Genomic DNA, 14,451 nt, shown 5'->3' with positions numbered 1-14,451 from the left:
AATCGGCCGTGGGTTCAGCTAAGCCCCGCCAAACGCCAACTGTCTCAACAGGTCTAGCTCGTGCGAGCCTGAGGCTCCATCACCCAATGTACTAGACGGAAGGGAGGAAGTACCTGCGACTCGCCGACTGCTATGTGGGCCATTGCAGCGTCATTCGCCATCTCCGCGGCCTTTTTCCGTTGCGGGAGTTGTCGTGATGCTTTCAGCTCCGAGACGGTGCAGCGGTGCTCCCTCCTTGGGAACTTTGGTTCAGCTCGACGCGCCTTCGGCCGCTGTTCCCTTCCTTGCCAATTGAACGATGCGAGGATACGAACGGAGAGTCTCGCTCGCGCCTGTGGGCGGTGCCGCGATCATCGCTAGCGAAGCAGGCAAGGGATAGCCTAGCCAATGTTAACCCACGCGCCGATCCCGACCTTTCGCTTGCATTTTGTAGGAAAAGGGTGTACACTACATGTAGGGTCAGTTTTGTCATCCTCGTTTGTACAAGCTGGTTCTTGCGAATCAGCAACTCGGCAATTCCGTCTACCATAACGTGAAGAAGATCCGAACCTGTCTCCGAATCGACATTGCCTTCTTGGCTTGGCGCGACGATGGCCACGGTTGGCACCCGCTATGACTTCAGCCTCTCTACCGGCAACAATGACGACATCAACAAGGCTACCAATTACTATGACCAGGTCATAGTCCTGTCCCAGCTCCTAATCAACGCGAGCTTTCGGCACATGTTCGAATCTGTTGGCGGCGTCAACGAGCTCTACTGTGATGACGACCAGGACTCCGGGGACCGTATCGATGGAGTGCTCGACGCCCCTACCATCATGTTCAACGGCAGCACCGAGAACACCACCGAGGTTTACTATCAGCTGCGGTATGCCACACGGCGCGCTCCCTACCCGCCACGTTGCTGATCCCTTCTCCCAACAGCATCAAGACTGCAGATGTGACGTTTCGAGACAAGTCTAAGATGACGCTGACAAACTGGGTCTTGAGCGTCCGCACCCATCTGGACCAGCTAAGCCTAGACGACGAGCCAGATGACACTCCGGAGATGAAGGAGAAGAAGCAAGGATGGCGTGAAGCTGCTGTGGAACGGTACAGGGGATTCTTGCCTGGGGACTACCGAGCTCAGCGAGTCTTTGCAGCCCTCTCCAGTAAGTCCAAGCGGTTCAAAGCGGGTGAGCTGAGACATGACGGCTAATGACGGATCCCGTCAATAGCGGCATCCTGGGAGCGTCCGAACGAGATGCTAAGCACCTGCTACGATCCCGTTGCCCAGAAGGAAATCACCTTGAACGAATGGAAGCACAAGCCGGAGAATGACCGATATTTTTTACGTCTGATGGACCTCCTTGGGGTCTGGGCCCGAGCCAACGACCGGAATGACATATCCTGTGTCGGCATCCAATTCGAACTGTACCAGGAGAAGGGTGAGCAGCCCTCGCTCATGCTAAATGGAAGCATCCTAACTGACTCTCCCATGATCTACCGATTTTTAGTCATTGTCCAACAGCCAACCTTCAGTATGTCGCCCTCTTACGGGATTGCAATGAACCGATCGCTCACTTGGGGACAGAGCCGCTCTTCGTGTACAACCAAGTGTACCCCTACCGATCGGCCGAACATCCCGAGGGGTCGACAGGGATCGGGAACCATCCCGATGGAAAGCCAAAGGAGGGGAACTATAACGGCCTAGCATATTGCGAGACCGTCGACTGCAACTGGGTTCTGGATCCCCTCACCGCGAAGCCTGTCGTGCGCCCCCTCCCCGCAGCCAAAAAGCTCATCCACACAGGCAATCTTACCCTGCCGGCCTCAAATGGCCAGCCCGAGATCCTGGGCTCGTTTGTCATGGATCATCGAGTCTTCCTGGAGATGTTCCTCCTGCCCCAACTCCAGGAGCTTTGCCAGGCTACTCAGCTACACGTCGGTACACCATCGTACGTTGTTATGGCGAACCAACGGGCCTTCCGCCCTAGCTACGCGTTGGGAACGGAACTGGCTGGCAACCCGCCACGCGCTGCCAATGACAGCTGGTTCAAGTTGGAGAGACAGGACTTTGGCTGGTATAGGTGGGCCAAGACCAGCCACAAAAATACACGGGGCAATCCGTATCAGTACTTCCGCGACGTGGTGGGAAAGGTGTCAGCAGGATACAACGACTATGTAATCCAGGCGGACTCGAGCGTCGACGTGAAGTGGACGGCAGGGGATTCTATTCTCTACGTCGCGGGAAAAATCAACTATGATTTCTCCTGCCGCTTTGGTGATGACGCTGAAATGACCTCCGGAGTCTCGATAGCCGAGTATGTCTTGCCCGCGATTGATCCCCCCAGCAGTGCATGGTGCTGAAATGGACAACCAGATATGTGATCGCTGCCGAGTGGCGCATCCGCGTCGAGCTCTCCGATCCCGTGGACGGCGTCATGACGCCTAGGGTGAGAGGTATCAAAAGAGACGCATGGACCGCGGACGGCTCGGATCCCGAAGAGGATTACCGCGACCCAGCCAATTTCACGCCTACCATGTTAGAGGTGAAACTGCTCAGCAACAAGCTGGATCAGTCGGTCACGGACGACGGCACGCGTGAAGCCATGGAGCGGTCCCTGACCAATACTGTCACACACGCAACCGCCAAGCTGTGCCAGAACATCAGCTATCGATTTGCCCACACGGGCAAGTTCATTTATCCTGGCTATGGCGATTTGGAATTCAAGAACCCCAAGTTCACAAAGTCGGGGAATATTATTGCCGACGTTGACTACAAGTATTTGTCCCATTTCATCTTTTTCCTTCTTGTTCTTTGTTTTTTTTTTTTTTTTTTTTTTTTGCACTCGCTCCTGTGGCCTCAGAAGGGATGCTAACACGGTATCCAGACGCGTAGGGCCGGGGGGCACCATCATTTTCCCCAAAGTTGACAAGACCAAGAAGCTGGAACCGCCAAGCGTGCCTTCGCCCAAGACCTCGTCTTTTGAGGCCACGCTCATCGATGAGAAGGAGACAAGGCTGGATTGGGACGACCCTAAGCTCCTGTATCGCCCAGTGCTCGGTGGGATGGGCCGCCTGATCCTGCGCGCCGCCAATAACAAGAAGGAGGATCTGAGCTTCCAGTACATCAAGATCGGCCTTATGACGAACCCGCCCGACCTTGCCGGACCCGCGGCGGGCCGTCGTCTCTTCAATACCCCGGGCGACTGGAATGATGAGGAGGACACCACAGTCCTCGACAAGCTGCTGGAGACGGGCGAGTGGGCCGTGGAAAAGGTATCACCTGGTGACCACGATCCGAACGCGAACCCGCATGTCGAAGAAGGGAATCCGCCTCCGCCTTCGCCGCCCATTCAAATCGAGAAAGCGGGCAACGTCTGCCACCTGTTCAAGGGCGAGGGCTGGGCGGCCAACGTGCAGCCGCTCAAGCTGACGGTCGAGACAGTCTGGGCGGCCAGCGAGGTGCAAGCGCGCATCACGCGGGCCGATGGCAAGGACTTCAAGGTGCCCAAGGACCAGGAGTTCAAGCTGGTGCTGCAAGGCCCGGTCGAGGCCCTGGGTCGATACGCGGTGCGAGTGCAGGAGTCGTGGAAGAAGAACCCGGCGTCGTTGAAGTGGGGAGCCCAGGGCGTGGCTGTCGATTACAAGATGGTGGAGCTTAAGCTAGCTCAAAATGGTAAAACCGTCGAGGTGAACTCGTGGGATGTCAAGCAGCGGGCGCTCGAGGAGGAGAAGGCGAAGGAGGCCGAAGTTACGGCGGACCAGCCTCCTGCTTAGCAAGGTAGATCATGGTGGGGGTTGAACACCGGCCGGCATGTTTCTCTTTGTAATCAGGGTAGATTGCCGAAGCGTGATCATCCGTTACATCGCCGGATAGTCGAACATGTCCACCGGAATGCCCCGCTATCGCTGGTATCATCATTTATCACCCTACCATAGACCCATCTAGTTGAAAGCCCGCTTGCTCATTTTGGGTTTGGTTGCCTCCCTCGTCCATACCGTTTTCTTCGACAGTATCCTTGCGGGATAGGTCGGTCCAACTGACGACACTAGGACTCATCGGTCTACGCGTTGGAAGGCCTGAGGGGCTAGTCGAGACTCGTGTAGCTTCTGCCCCATTCCCAGCTTCTGGGGATTGGTTCTCCGCTAATTAACGCTTGGGCCGGGTCCGGGGGAGGGCGGGTTACGGCAAACCCCCAAGCAGTATTCCTGTTCGTGCCCGAATCTCCGCAATAGGAAATCCGGCAGGCAAAGTGATGCATGTCAGCGTGGTGGACCGAACTAGTGCGGCCACAGCGGCTAACGAGCAGCAACTGCCGGCCGGGGCAGGGGTCCAGCTTCAGCCCACCCCCGATGGACAGATGCGGCTGTCCGCCAAATAGGGCCAGCAAACCGGAAGCGGCGTGGCTGCCCGAAAGCCCCTCCCCTCCCCTCCCCCTTCGTTTGTGGCTAGCTACGTTCGGGTCTATTCACAATACTGAGATCTGATACGTCCCTGTCATCCGCAACCCCCCGCTCCGCTACTGTTCGATTAAGCAACAAATATGGGACTAATGCCGCCAGTGTCGATCACTGCACTTCGGACAGAATTCGTGGTCTAGACCCGCGACCATTACCGTAGTGCATGGACAGAGAGGCTGGCTGACATCCCGATCAAGAACACTTAGAAGCTATGGCGGTTTTGGGAGGAGCTGGAAACGGTCAGGCCGCGAAGATGCCATGGTTATGGGAGACCACTACGTTGTCGGCACGACAAGTACCGGTACATCAGCGGCAACAAAAGTGTACTTCCCGTCCGGGACGTTAACTTTGCTCTGTGGTCTGGACTCTTAGTGGGAATGCATGCGGTCCCCATGCCCAACCTCCTGACACGTAGCAACGGCCAGTTACCCGCTCGCGATATGCACATGGCAAGGATCACAAGGCGATAGCTCGACGGCAACACACAGCAGATAGCAACTTCCTTGGCGGGTCGTTCGCAAGCCGACATGACTGCAAACGGGAATGGGCGGCTGTATCCGACATCCAGATTCTCTTGAGCCCCTAAGTAACCGTTGCTCAGCGACGAGAGCGAATTTGCGTCGTGGATGCGGAGGTCTGATTTGCAAGTTGGTCGTCAAAGGCAAAATTCGTGTTGGAGTAGCTTCCACGGCGAGAATTCTTGAGAGTTCATCTGCTACACTTCCTTACCTTAGCTGTCTACTTGGCTTGGTATTCGGCCCGCGAGGCAACCATGGAGCCAGAAAGGACTCCTCGCCAACCGGCGCAGCCACCTGGCATGGCCGGCACCAAGGCTGTATCGTCCGCCGAGCCCGGCTCCTCCAAGCCCAATGCTGTCTTTGCAAGTGCGGCGGCCGGGTCGGAATCGCAAGCCAAACCGGCATCGACTACACCTGGCTCACTGCAGATGCCGACGCTGGACGCAGCAACCTTTGCTACGGGCAAGGGAGGCGGAGCACTGCGTTCCATCGGCGAGAAATTCCGCGTCAGTCCGTCTACCGGGACCCTCTCGCTCAGCGTCCCGATTCCTGTCACCAACAGCCGCAATGGCTTCCGGCCGTCGCTCAATCTGGACTATGACTCGGGCAGCGGCAACGGCCCATTCGGGCTTGGATGGCAGTTGGGAATGGGAAGTATCGCGCGCAAGACATCGCATCGCATCCCTCAGTACGGTTCCGGTGATGAGGATGTCTTTGTCCATTCAGAGGGCGAGGACTTGGTCCCCGTGACGTATGGTGAAGCCGGTGAAGTCCGTGACGGGTATTATGTTCGTGAGTACCGGCTGCGGGTGGAGCAGGACAGGGCCTTGCGGGTGGAGAGATGGACCAGCATGGCCGACGCGAGAGACGTACACTGGCGAACCATCGCAGGCGATAACAACCTCACGAGGATCTACGGGCGTGACGACTCGTCGCGCGTCTTTCAGGCCGCTGCTGCCGGCAGCCAGGGCAAGCAGATCTTTTCTTGGCTTCTCTGCGAATCGCATGACGCGTTGGGAAATGCCATGCACTTCACGTACAAGGCCGAAAATGGCGAGGGAGTGGAGGGGGTCGGACCGGCGTCTTCCTTTGAGAGCGGTCGGGATGCGGGCCTGCGGTCCCGCATGCGGTATCTCAAGTCGATCAAGTACGGAAATCGGACCCCGTCTCGCCGCCTTGATACCTGGGACATTGGCCATGGTCTCCTCACCGATATGAAATGGTGCTTCGAGGTGGTTCTGGACTACGGCGAACATGACGCGGCAATGCCAACAACAAGAGAGATCCGACCGTGGGCCATGCGCCCCGATCCCTTTTCAGCATGCAAAGCGGGCTTTGAACTTCGCACCTACCGACTCTGCCGCAGGGTGCTCATGTTCCACCACTTTGAAGAGCTCAACAGGGCCGATTACCTGGTAGCATCCACCTCTTTCGAGTATAGCGAGATGCCCTCCGGCTCGTTCTTGCAGTCGATAACCGCACATGGCCATATCTGGGATAATACCAACAACACGTACGTCACGGAAAGCACCGCACCGCTTACCTTGGAATACTCGCAACTCCCCGACATCTCGGGCGTGAAGATGCAGACCACGAAGCCGGCATGCCTGCAGTCCCTTTCCGTGTCGCACCCGAATAGTACGGCTCGCTGGCTTGATCTGGATGGCGATGGCGCACAAGGGCTGCTCGTGCAGGTCAACGGAGCGTGGTTCTACCAACGAAATGAGATGGCTGCTCATTCCGGTACGGCTGATCCCGAGTCCGAGTCCGAACCAGAAGTTGATACGGATCTCATGGACGGATTTGGCCCGGTCCGCCGTCTTGGCGCCTTTCCCTCCGTCAGCGACTACAACTCGAAGGTGTCCTTCGGGGATCTGGATGGGAATGGAAAGCAAGATTTGATTGTGGTAGATGACCAAGGCCGTGACTCTGCATATTCCGAGCGCCTGGCGGATGACCCTACGGGATGGGCACCCCTCCGGCCATTTCCCGCCACACTGAACAGGAGACTGGACGAAGTCGAGGTCAAGAGGATTGATCTGACGGGAGACGGGCTTGGTGATTTGCTCATGGTGGACAATGAAAACGGCGAGATGGTTTGGCATGAGTCCCTGGGCAAGGAGGGCTACAGCTCCGAACGACGGTCCCATGCCGGGCAGCGGTCGGGGCTGGGACGTCCCCGGTATCTCGGCATGAATAACGCCGGTGCTACCTACCTGGTCGATATGTCGGGCGACGGCCTGGAGGATATTGCAGAATTCTCGAATGGTCGTATTTCATACTGGCCAAACCTGGGGTATGGTCGGTTTGGCGGCGAAGTCGTCATGTCGAATGCTCCGGTCATGGGCAGTGTCGACGTCTTTGATTTCGGTCGGCTTCGCCTACTTGATGTGGACGGAAGCGGCACGGCGGATATCCTGTACCGTAAGTGTACGAGGCGTTCCATGGAGGGTTTGATGATTAATTCTCTTTCACAGTCCTCCCTCACGGTGGTGCTACGGTCTACTTCAATCACTGCGGTAACAGCTGGAGCAACGGTGTTGCCGTTCCCCAGTTCCCCAGGCTCGAACAGTTATCGTCCGTCTTTTCGCTCGACCTCCTCGGCAAGGGTACCAGCTGTTTGTGCTGGACCGGGCCGGACGCCAGCACCAGGGGGGAACCGGTCATTCACTACCTAGACCTGGCTGAGGCGGGAAAGCCCCATCTCCTAACATCTTTCCGTAACGGCACTGGCCAACAGACCAGGATATCTTACCAGACTTCTACCAAATTCTTCCTCCGAGATGAGCGTGCTGGCCGCCCCTGGACGACAAGACTCCCTTTCCCCGTCCATGTTGTGAGCAAGGTTACACTGCGCGACAGCTTTTCACAGTCCTCGCGCGTCACGAAATACGCATACCACGATGGCTTTTTTGATGGTCACGAAAAAGTGTTCCGCGGCTTTTCCATGGTCGAGACGTGGGAGCGCGACGAGTTTCTGCTGGCGGCCGGCGGGGCAGCGCGATCTAAACGACCGGTCTATCACCAAAAGATGTGGTTCCACACCGGCTCTCCGGATTTACCGTTGGACCTGCTGGGGACCTTTAGTCACCCGATGGTTCGGACGGCACTACCTGCCGCAACAGGCTGGAATGCCCGGTACCAAGCCGCTCGTGCGCTGAAAGGCAAGGAGTTACGTGTTGAAAAGTACGGGCTAGACGGCTCGGCTAAGGCCTCTGTACCGTACTCAACGCAAGACACAACCTACGATGTAGAAACCATACTTCAGGCACAGGGCAAGCAACGCCCAGGCGTCTTCCGAGTCACTAAAAAGGAGCAGCTGTTCTGCACGTACGAGCGGGAGGATGGTGATCCGAGGAGCGAGCATGAGTTGATTCTTGCTCGCAACGCCTATGGCGACATAACGAAGATGGCCACCCTATATTATGGCCGGAAGACAGCAGGAGCGGGGGATGCACGGTGTCGGGAGTGGCAGCAGGAGAATCGTCTTGTGTACTCGGAGAAAAGGTACACTATCCCAGTCGAGACCGTGAATGATTTCTACACACCCCGGCTGGCGTCTACGAAAACTTCCCACATCTTGGGTCTGCCACTCGCTGGGATTATCAATATCGAGGATGCTCGAACGGATCCGGTCTCGCTGCTCGGCCTCGACGTCCCTGAAGAGCCACCGAATGCCTTGCCAAGGCCAAAGGGAGCGAGGCGCCTCCAAGGGAAGGAGACGCAGATCCTCTACCGCCGTGCCGACATGACGGGTCCACTCGCTCCGGGGCAGATTGAGCCCGGACCCGTGATCATGGTAGACCAGGAATTTGAGCTGTCCCTTACACCGCACGAAACGGATGCCGCGTATGGGGCAAGCGCCGAATGGCTCCTCGGCAACTCGTTAGCCGAGTTGATGAAGCAAGGCGGATATCAACAGCTGAGTGGCTGGGACGAAGGGGCGAGAGCTTTCACGGGCTATGACGGCCATTGGTGGGTGCCGTCTTCCCGCGCCTTGTTTCCCCAATCTCGAATCGCCCAAGCCGATTCGGAGCTCGCCCGAGCACGCCTTTCCTTCTTCACGCCCGGCGCAAGTGTAGACGCTTTTGGCAATCAGTCTACCGTGGAGATGGATCCATACCGGATGCTTCCCGTCAAGGTCACTGACGCCGTTGGAAACGTGACGGTTGCTGCCAATGATTATAGGACGATGATGCCAGCCATGGTCACCGATCCCAACGGAAATAGGACCGGGGTCCGTTACGGGCCTCTGGGCGACAGACTGGCGGTGGCTAGAATGGGGAAGGACGGGGAACAACTTGGCGACGACCTCGAGCTACATGCCAGCCTTGCGCTGCCAGCCGACATCCTGCCGAGCTTCATCGAGAATCCCACCGAGATCCAAGCTAGGGATTTGCTGATGAAGCTGGGAAAGCGTTGGCTTCACTCACGGCAACCTATGGAGGTTCGTGGACGTCTGTTGCCGCCATTCCGAGTTGAGCTTTCTCGTACCAAGCACGCATACAGCCAAGAACCGAGCAGGCTCGATCCAGATGCCATTCTCATGTCAGTGACCTACCTTAGCTCCGGCTCCTCTACGATTCAAACATCAACAATCTCATCGTGGGGAGACAACCGAGGCGGCGGCAATAACGGCCAGACTGAATCGCAATGGGTCAACACCGGCTGTGTGTTACGTGATAGTGCTGGCCAAATCGTCAAAGAGCACCAACCATTTTTCGCGAGAGAACCTCTTTATCAGTCGCACTTGGAAATTGATGCACCCGCGACTTTTCACTTTGTCGACGTACTAGGTAGGCAAGTCGGGGCACTCCTACCGGACCTCACCTGGTCCAAGTCCGCCCACACAGCATGGTCCGAGACGGCGTGGGCGGCGGGAGACACCATTGCGATTGCCGATCCACGCGCTGACTCTGAGGTGGGCGTTTACTTCCGCACCCTTCCCCCAACGGTCTTCCCACGGGGCTGGCAGGAGACCAATCTCAACGGCGACGCTCGGTCAAGACTGGCGGCGGAGAGATCGACAGGCAACGCCAACCCGGTCACCTCGCACTTGGATGGTATTGGGAGAGTGGTCTCCCGCGTCGAGGGCGACGGCAGCGGCGGCAACCGGACACGCACCACGGCGTTTGAATACAATGTCTACGGTGATATGGTTCTGGAAGTGGACAGCTTGGAACGCATTGTTCAGAAGAGTCAGTACGACAGGATGAAACATCCCATTTCCGTGCTGAACATGGATGCTGGGAGACATGTGACGGTCGTTGCCTGTGATGGGCACCCTGTCTGTTCGCATGATAGTCGTTTTATCGCCAGGAGGATGGTCTATGACGCGCTGCGCAGACACGTCGAGACACGCGTCCAGGATGCCCCTGGTCAACCAGAATATGCGTTATGCGTTACGACTTGGGGCGAGGGACAGGTGGATGCCGAAAAGCGGAACCTGAGGGGGAGAGTCGCGAGCGTCTTCGACCAGTGTGGTATCCGAAACATTCTAACGTACGACTTCAAAGGAAACGCCCTCCGCAAAACGACGCAGCTAGCGAGTGACTACCACGGTCCAGTTGATTGTTCCGGGGAGGTGGAGTTGCTGCCGAAGTTGTACGAGAGCACAGCAGCCTACAATGCCCTCGACCAAGCTTACCTCACCCGGGATGCGCTGGGGAGGGAGACAGTCCGGGCTTACGATCTCCTGGGCCGGGTAACTGGAGTAAAGAGTCGGCGTCTGCAAGAAACCAGCACTCCAGACTGGACCCCGCACGTCAACAATACCACCTACACAGCTGATGGATTACCTAGCATCATTGAGCGTGGCAACGGCTGTATAACCCGTTTCGAATATGATACGGCTACGCGTAGTATTGTGACCAAGACGACTCGACGCAGCGACGACGGGGCGCTGCTGGAAGACCTTTCTCACACGTATGACTGCTACAGGCGTCTTGTACGGGTGACGGACGGAGCCCAAGAGACTGTCTTCTTCCGCAACAACCGCGTTGAACCGACCAAGGACTACTTCTATGACCAATGGGGGCGACTGACGAAGGCGACCGGCCGGGAGATGGTCTCGGGCAGCGGACCGGGCTCACTAAGCTTCCACGCCAGCAGTCCAGCCAACCCACTGGCGCGCATGGGACTCTCACACAGCGGCCGGCAGATGGTGTCGTACACGGAGACGTATACCTACGACGACAGCAACAATATTTTGCAGCTGCGCCATGAGGTTTCGGATGCCGCTACCGCTGGGTGGACACGACGATACGTGTACCAGCAGCCGAGCCGGACAGATGCCACCAAGATGGGCAATCGGCTGAGCAAAACCGACATAGCTGGCATCAATGACGAGTACGGCTACGAGGCGGAAGGGCAGGACAACGCGGGATTATCTGGCTGCATGACCTCCATGCCGGGTTTCTCCCGCTTGCGGTGGGACGCGAATAAGCAGCTGAAAGCGGCGGTGCGACCCGGTGCGGCGCCTGAGACCACCTTTTTCGTGTACAACGCCGACGGGGTACGCGTCCGGAAGGTGACGGAGAGGACCGCTCCAGGTGGAGCGCCCGGTCAAGGAATCAAGTTAAAGGAGACCTTGTTCCTTGATGCCGCCGAGATACAGCTCAAGTACGACGGCGACGGCACCTCGGTCCGCTCCATGACAACCACGTCTCTCATCACCAACGCGGCACAGTCCGATGACTCGCCGCTTGTTCTCATTGAAAATACCAATGACCCAGGCAAGCCCGAGACTCGCGGCCTCTTGCGGTACAGCCTGAGTCCCAGCCTCGAGGTCGACGACCACGCGCGCGTTGTCTCGTACGAAGAGTACTCGCCCTACGGTGTCTCCACGCTCGTGGCCTGCCGCGCCGACATTGAGGCACCCAGCCGTTACCGCTTCGCATCGTACCGCCGCGACTCGGAGACGGGTCTCTACCACTGCGGGGCGCGCTACTACATACCCGTCCTGGGACGATGGCTGTCGCCTGACCCGATCGGGACGGCCGACGGGCTGAATGTGTACTGCTATTGCGCCAACGACCCGGTCAACCGGGTGGATCCGACGGGTACCACTGGCAAGTTCCTGAAGCGGTTCCAGGATGACCACCCAAGATTGCGGTACTACATTGGGAACAGCCTCAAGATGGCGGGGGTTGCCGTGTTTGCGGGCTTTGCGAATGCGGTCGTCGGCCCGGCCGCCGAAAAGCTGGATGACAAGCTCAATATCCAGAACGAAGCGGTGGCTACCTTTACCGCTTCCTCGCTGATATACATGGCTACCCAGCTCGGGGCATGGGGGGTTTACAAGGCTGGAAAGTGGCTATGGAATAAATGCACAGGAGCGCAGGATCCGCCCACTCTCACGGACGTCGCCCGCCGAACTTCGGCACTTGAGGCGTGGAAAGTCCAACTGGAGAACAAGACGCTGACGGATCTGAAGAAGGGCTTTGAAGAGCAGCTTACCCAGCAGAAGGCGGACTTTGAAGCGCTGCTTGTCCGGCAAGGCGAGTCTATTGCACAGCTTACCCAGCAAGGGAACGAGTCTACTGCACTGCTTGACAGCTTAAGGAAGGGATTTAATGAAATTAATGAACGGCTTGACCGCCCAGAGACGGGGTTTAATGCACGGCTTAAAGGGCTGGAGTCCGATTCAACACACTTTCGTACACGGCTTATGAAGCTTGAGGGACGGCGCAGAACCTTTTGAATGCTCGAACTATTCGCAAAAGGCCGGGGAGGGAAGCAGTCAGCGCTAGTGGCCTTGGATTGATCAGTTCACTGCCGCCAAGTAACCCTTCTAGTATTTTCCCCGAGAAGGCAATTGAATTCAATCCGCCAAGCACCTCAAACCGCAATCTTTCTATGTAACTCCCTATCCGGGAGCCTTGCGAGAGCCTCTCCCCTCCACCAAGTCCTTCCGTATGTCGTAATTAACCATCCCCTTAGTCTACAACGGCGGCTGGGGGAATTGTTAGAAGCGTTGCACCCATCTCCGGATCAAGATGGTAGAAATCTGTTGACTCTGTGCAATCTATCATGCTTAAAGGCCGAAACCGGGACTCATTGTCAGACTCCGACTTTGATTCCACATCCTCGGAAGTGAGTGACGATAACTCGAACGGACGTAACTACCAACAGGCCGAAACAGAACGCAGCCTCATAGCCGCGAATACCGGGGACCGATGGCGACGCGGCGGAGCTGGGCCTGCTGGAGCACAATCTCGCACATCTCTCTTGCAACGAAGGTCGGCCTGGGAATAACTGGCGCTAGGAGATGGGGATGGGGAAGGTGGGAGGAGCAGAAAGAGAGAGGGTGGCGGTACACTAACGGCGAGCCGTCACTACAAGAGCCGCTGTGGTGGTCTCCTCCGGGAAGTGGAGAACCTTTACCACACGGCCCGAGACTTTTGCATCCCGCCAAGGAACTCGGTAAGGATGGCTGTAATAACCGTGCCCCTCAAGGTTTGCAATAAGGGAGTGGCTGGACCCTAAGCGAGGGACAGACAGATCAGAGTTCCCATAGGCTGACAGATTGCGATATTAATTCAGTTATTTCTGTACTTTAACGTGCATTATCAGTGGGTCGGATATATCAGTGGGTCGGATACTTCTTAGCGCGAAGCGCCCTCTCAACCCAACATAATGTACCTCGAACAAAAGACCCTGAAAAGCAGGCCAGGGTAGTCCTGGCCCTCGAAGCTCTTAAACGTGCGAAAATCTAAGCCTCCGGGTTGCAGCTAAGCTCTATCATGCGCCACGTACAACGCTCTTCGACCGATACGCTGGTTGGCCGGCTCAGTCTGATACAGTACCTAACTCGAAGAACCTGACGCAATTGGAAGAGGAGGCTGTTATTGTTGGAACTACAGCCTGTGGCACCCACTTGATCAATTAGGCTCGTTGGGCACAGATCCACACCTCTAGAAGGTCCTCATCGATGGGCTGGGCAGTCGCCTCCCCTTCTCTTTTTTGTTACATTACAGATAACGTAATCCACAAGCGAGCGCCACATACAAGCGAGTGCCCTGTTTTCCATGCAACGTGTTCCTCCTACACCTAACATCAATTTTCTTATCAACCCAATATGTGTTGGAACTACTGTCTGTGGCGCCCACTTAATTAGTCAGGCTCGTTGGGCACAGATCCATATATATCTAGAAGGTCTTCGTCAATGGGTTGGGTAGTCGTCCTGTTGTTATGTGGTTACATTGCAGATATCGCTTAGGAAGTAGGGAGCTCAGAAAGTTGACCCCTAGGAGTACCCGTTATATGATCCAACACCTATCGGCAGGTGCCCCCAGCTATACAAAGTAGGTCGTTTATTTGCGATAACAGTCCTCATTTCCAATACACCTCCCCAGTTGAGTCCGTAGGGCGAAACTAGCTCAAATCGCCTAGAAACGCTCAAATCGCTCAGATCCATCGTAGGCCGTCAGATCAATCGTAATCCATTAGGATATCTCTATCGTAATCCTTTGCTACTACTTCCTCT

The 14,451-nt window shown here is 56.7% G+C and overlaps 2 protein-coding genes across 2 annotated transcripts; both read left to right on the top strand.

The window, feature by feature from the left end:
* Positions 1 to 590: 590 nt before the first annotated feature.
* On the top strand, positions 591 to 3,762 carry MFIFM68171_02557 (uncharacterized protein; the record flags this gene model as incomplete). The annotated part of the gene is made up of 6 exons (XM_071057979.1): positions 591 to 868; positions 925 to 1,151; positions 1,218 to 1,520; positions 1,574 to 2,303; positions 2,363 to 2,764; positions 2,874 to 3,762. The coding sequence occupies 6 exons, from the start codon at positions 591 to 593 to the stop codon at positions 3,760 to 3,762; spliced, it is 2,829 nt and encodes a 942-aa protein (XP_070914080.1).
* Positions 3,763 to 5,218: 1,456 nt separating this feature from the next.
* On the top strand, positions 5,219 to 12,666 carry MFIFM68171_02556 (SpvB-domain-containing protein; the record flags this gene model as incomplete). The annotated part of the gene is made up of 2 exons (XM_071057978.1): positions 5,219 to 7,388; positions 7,442 to 12,666. 2 exons carry the CDS (start codon positions 5,219 to 5,221, stop codon positions 12,664 to 12,666), a joined length of 7,395 nt encoding a protein of 2,464 aa, XP_070914079.1.
* Between the last annotated feature and the right edge of the window lie 1,785 nt (positions 12,667 to 14,451).

Source organism: Madurella fahalii (assembly GCF_045866475.1).
Source record: "Madurella fahalii IFM 68171 DNA, scaffold_1, whole genome shotgun sequence".
Taxonomy (NCBI): Eukaryota; Fungi; Ascomycota; class Sordariomycetes; order Sordariales; genus Madurella; species Madurella fahalii.
Note: the sequence above shows the minus strand (reverse complement) of the source record. Positions and strands in the feature narration are given on the sequence as shown.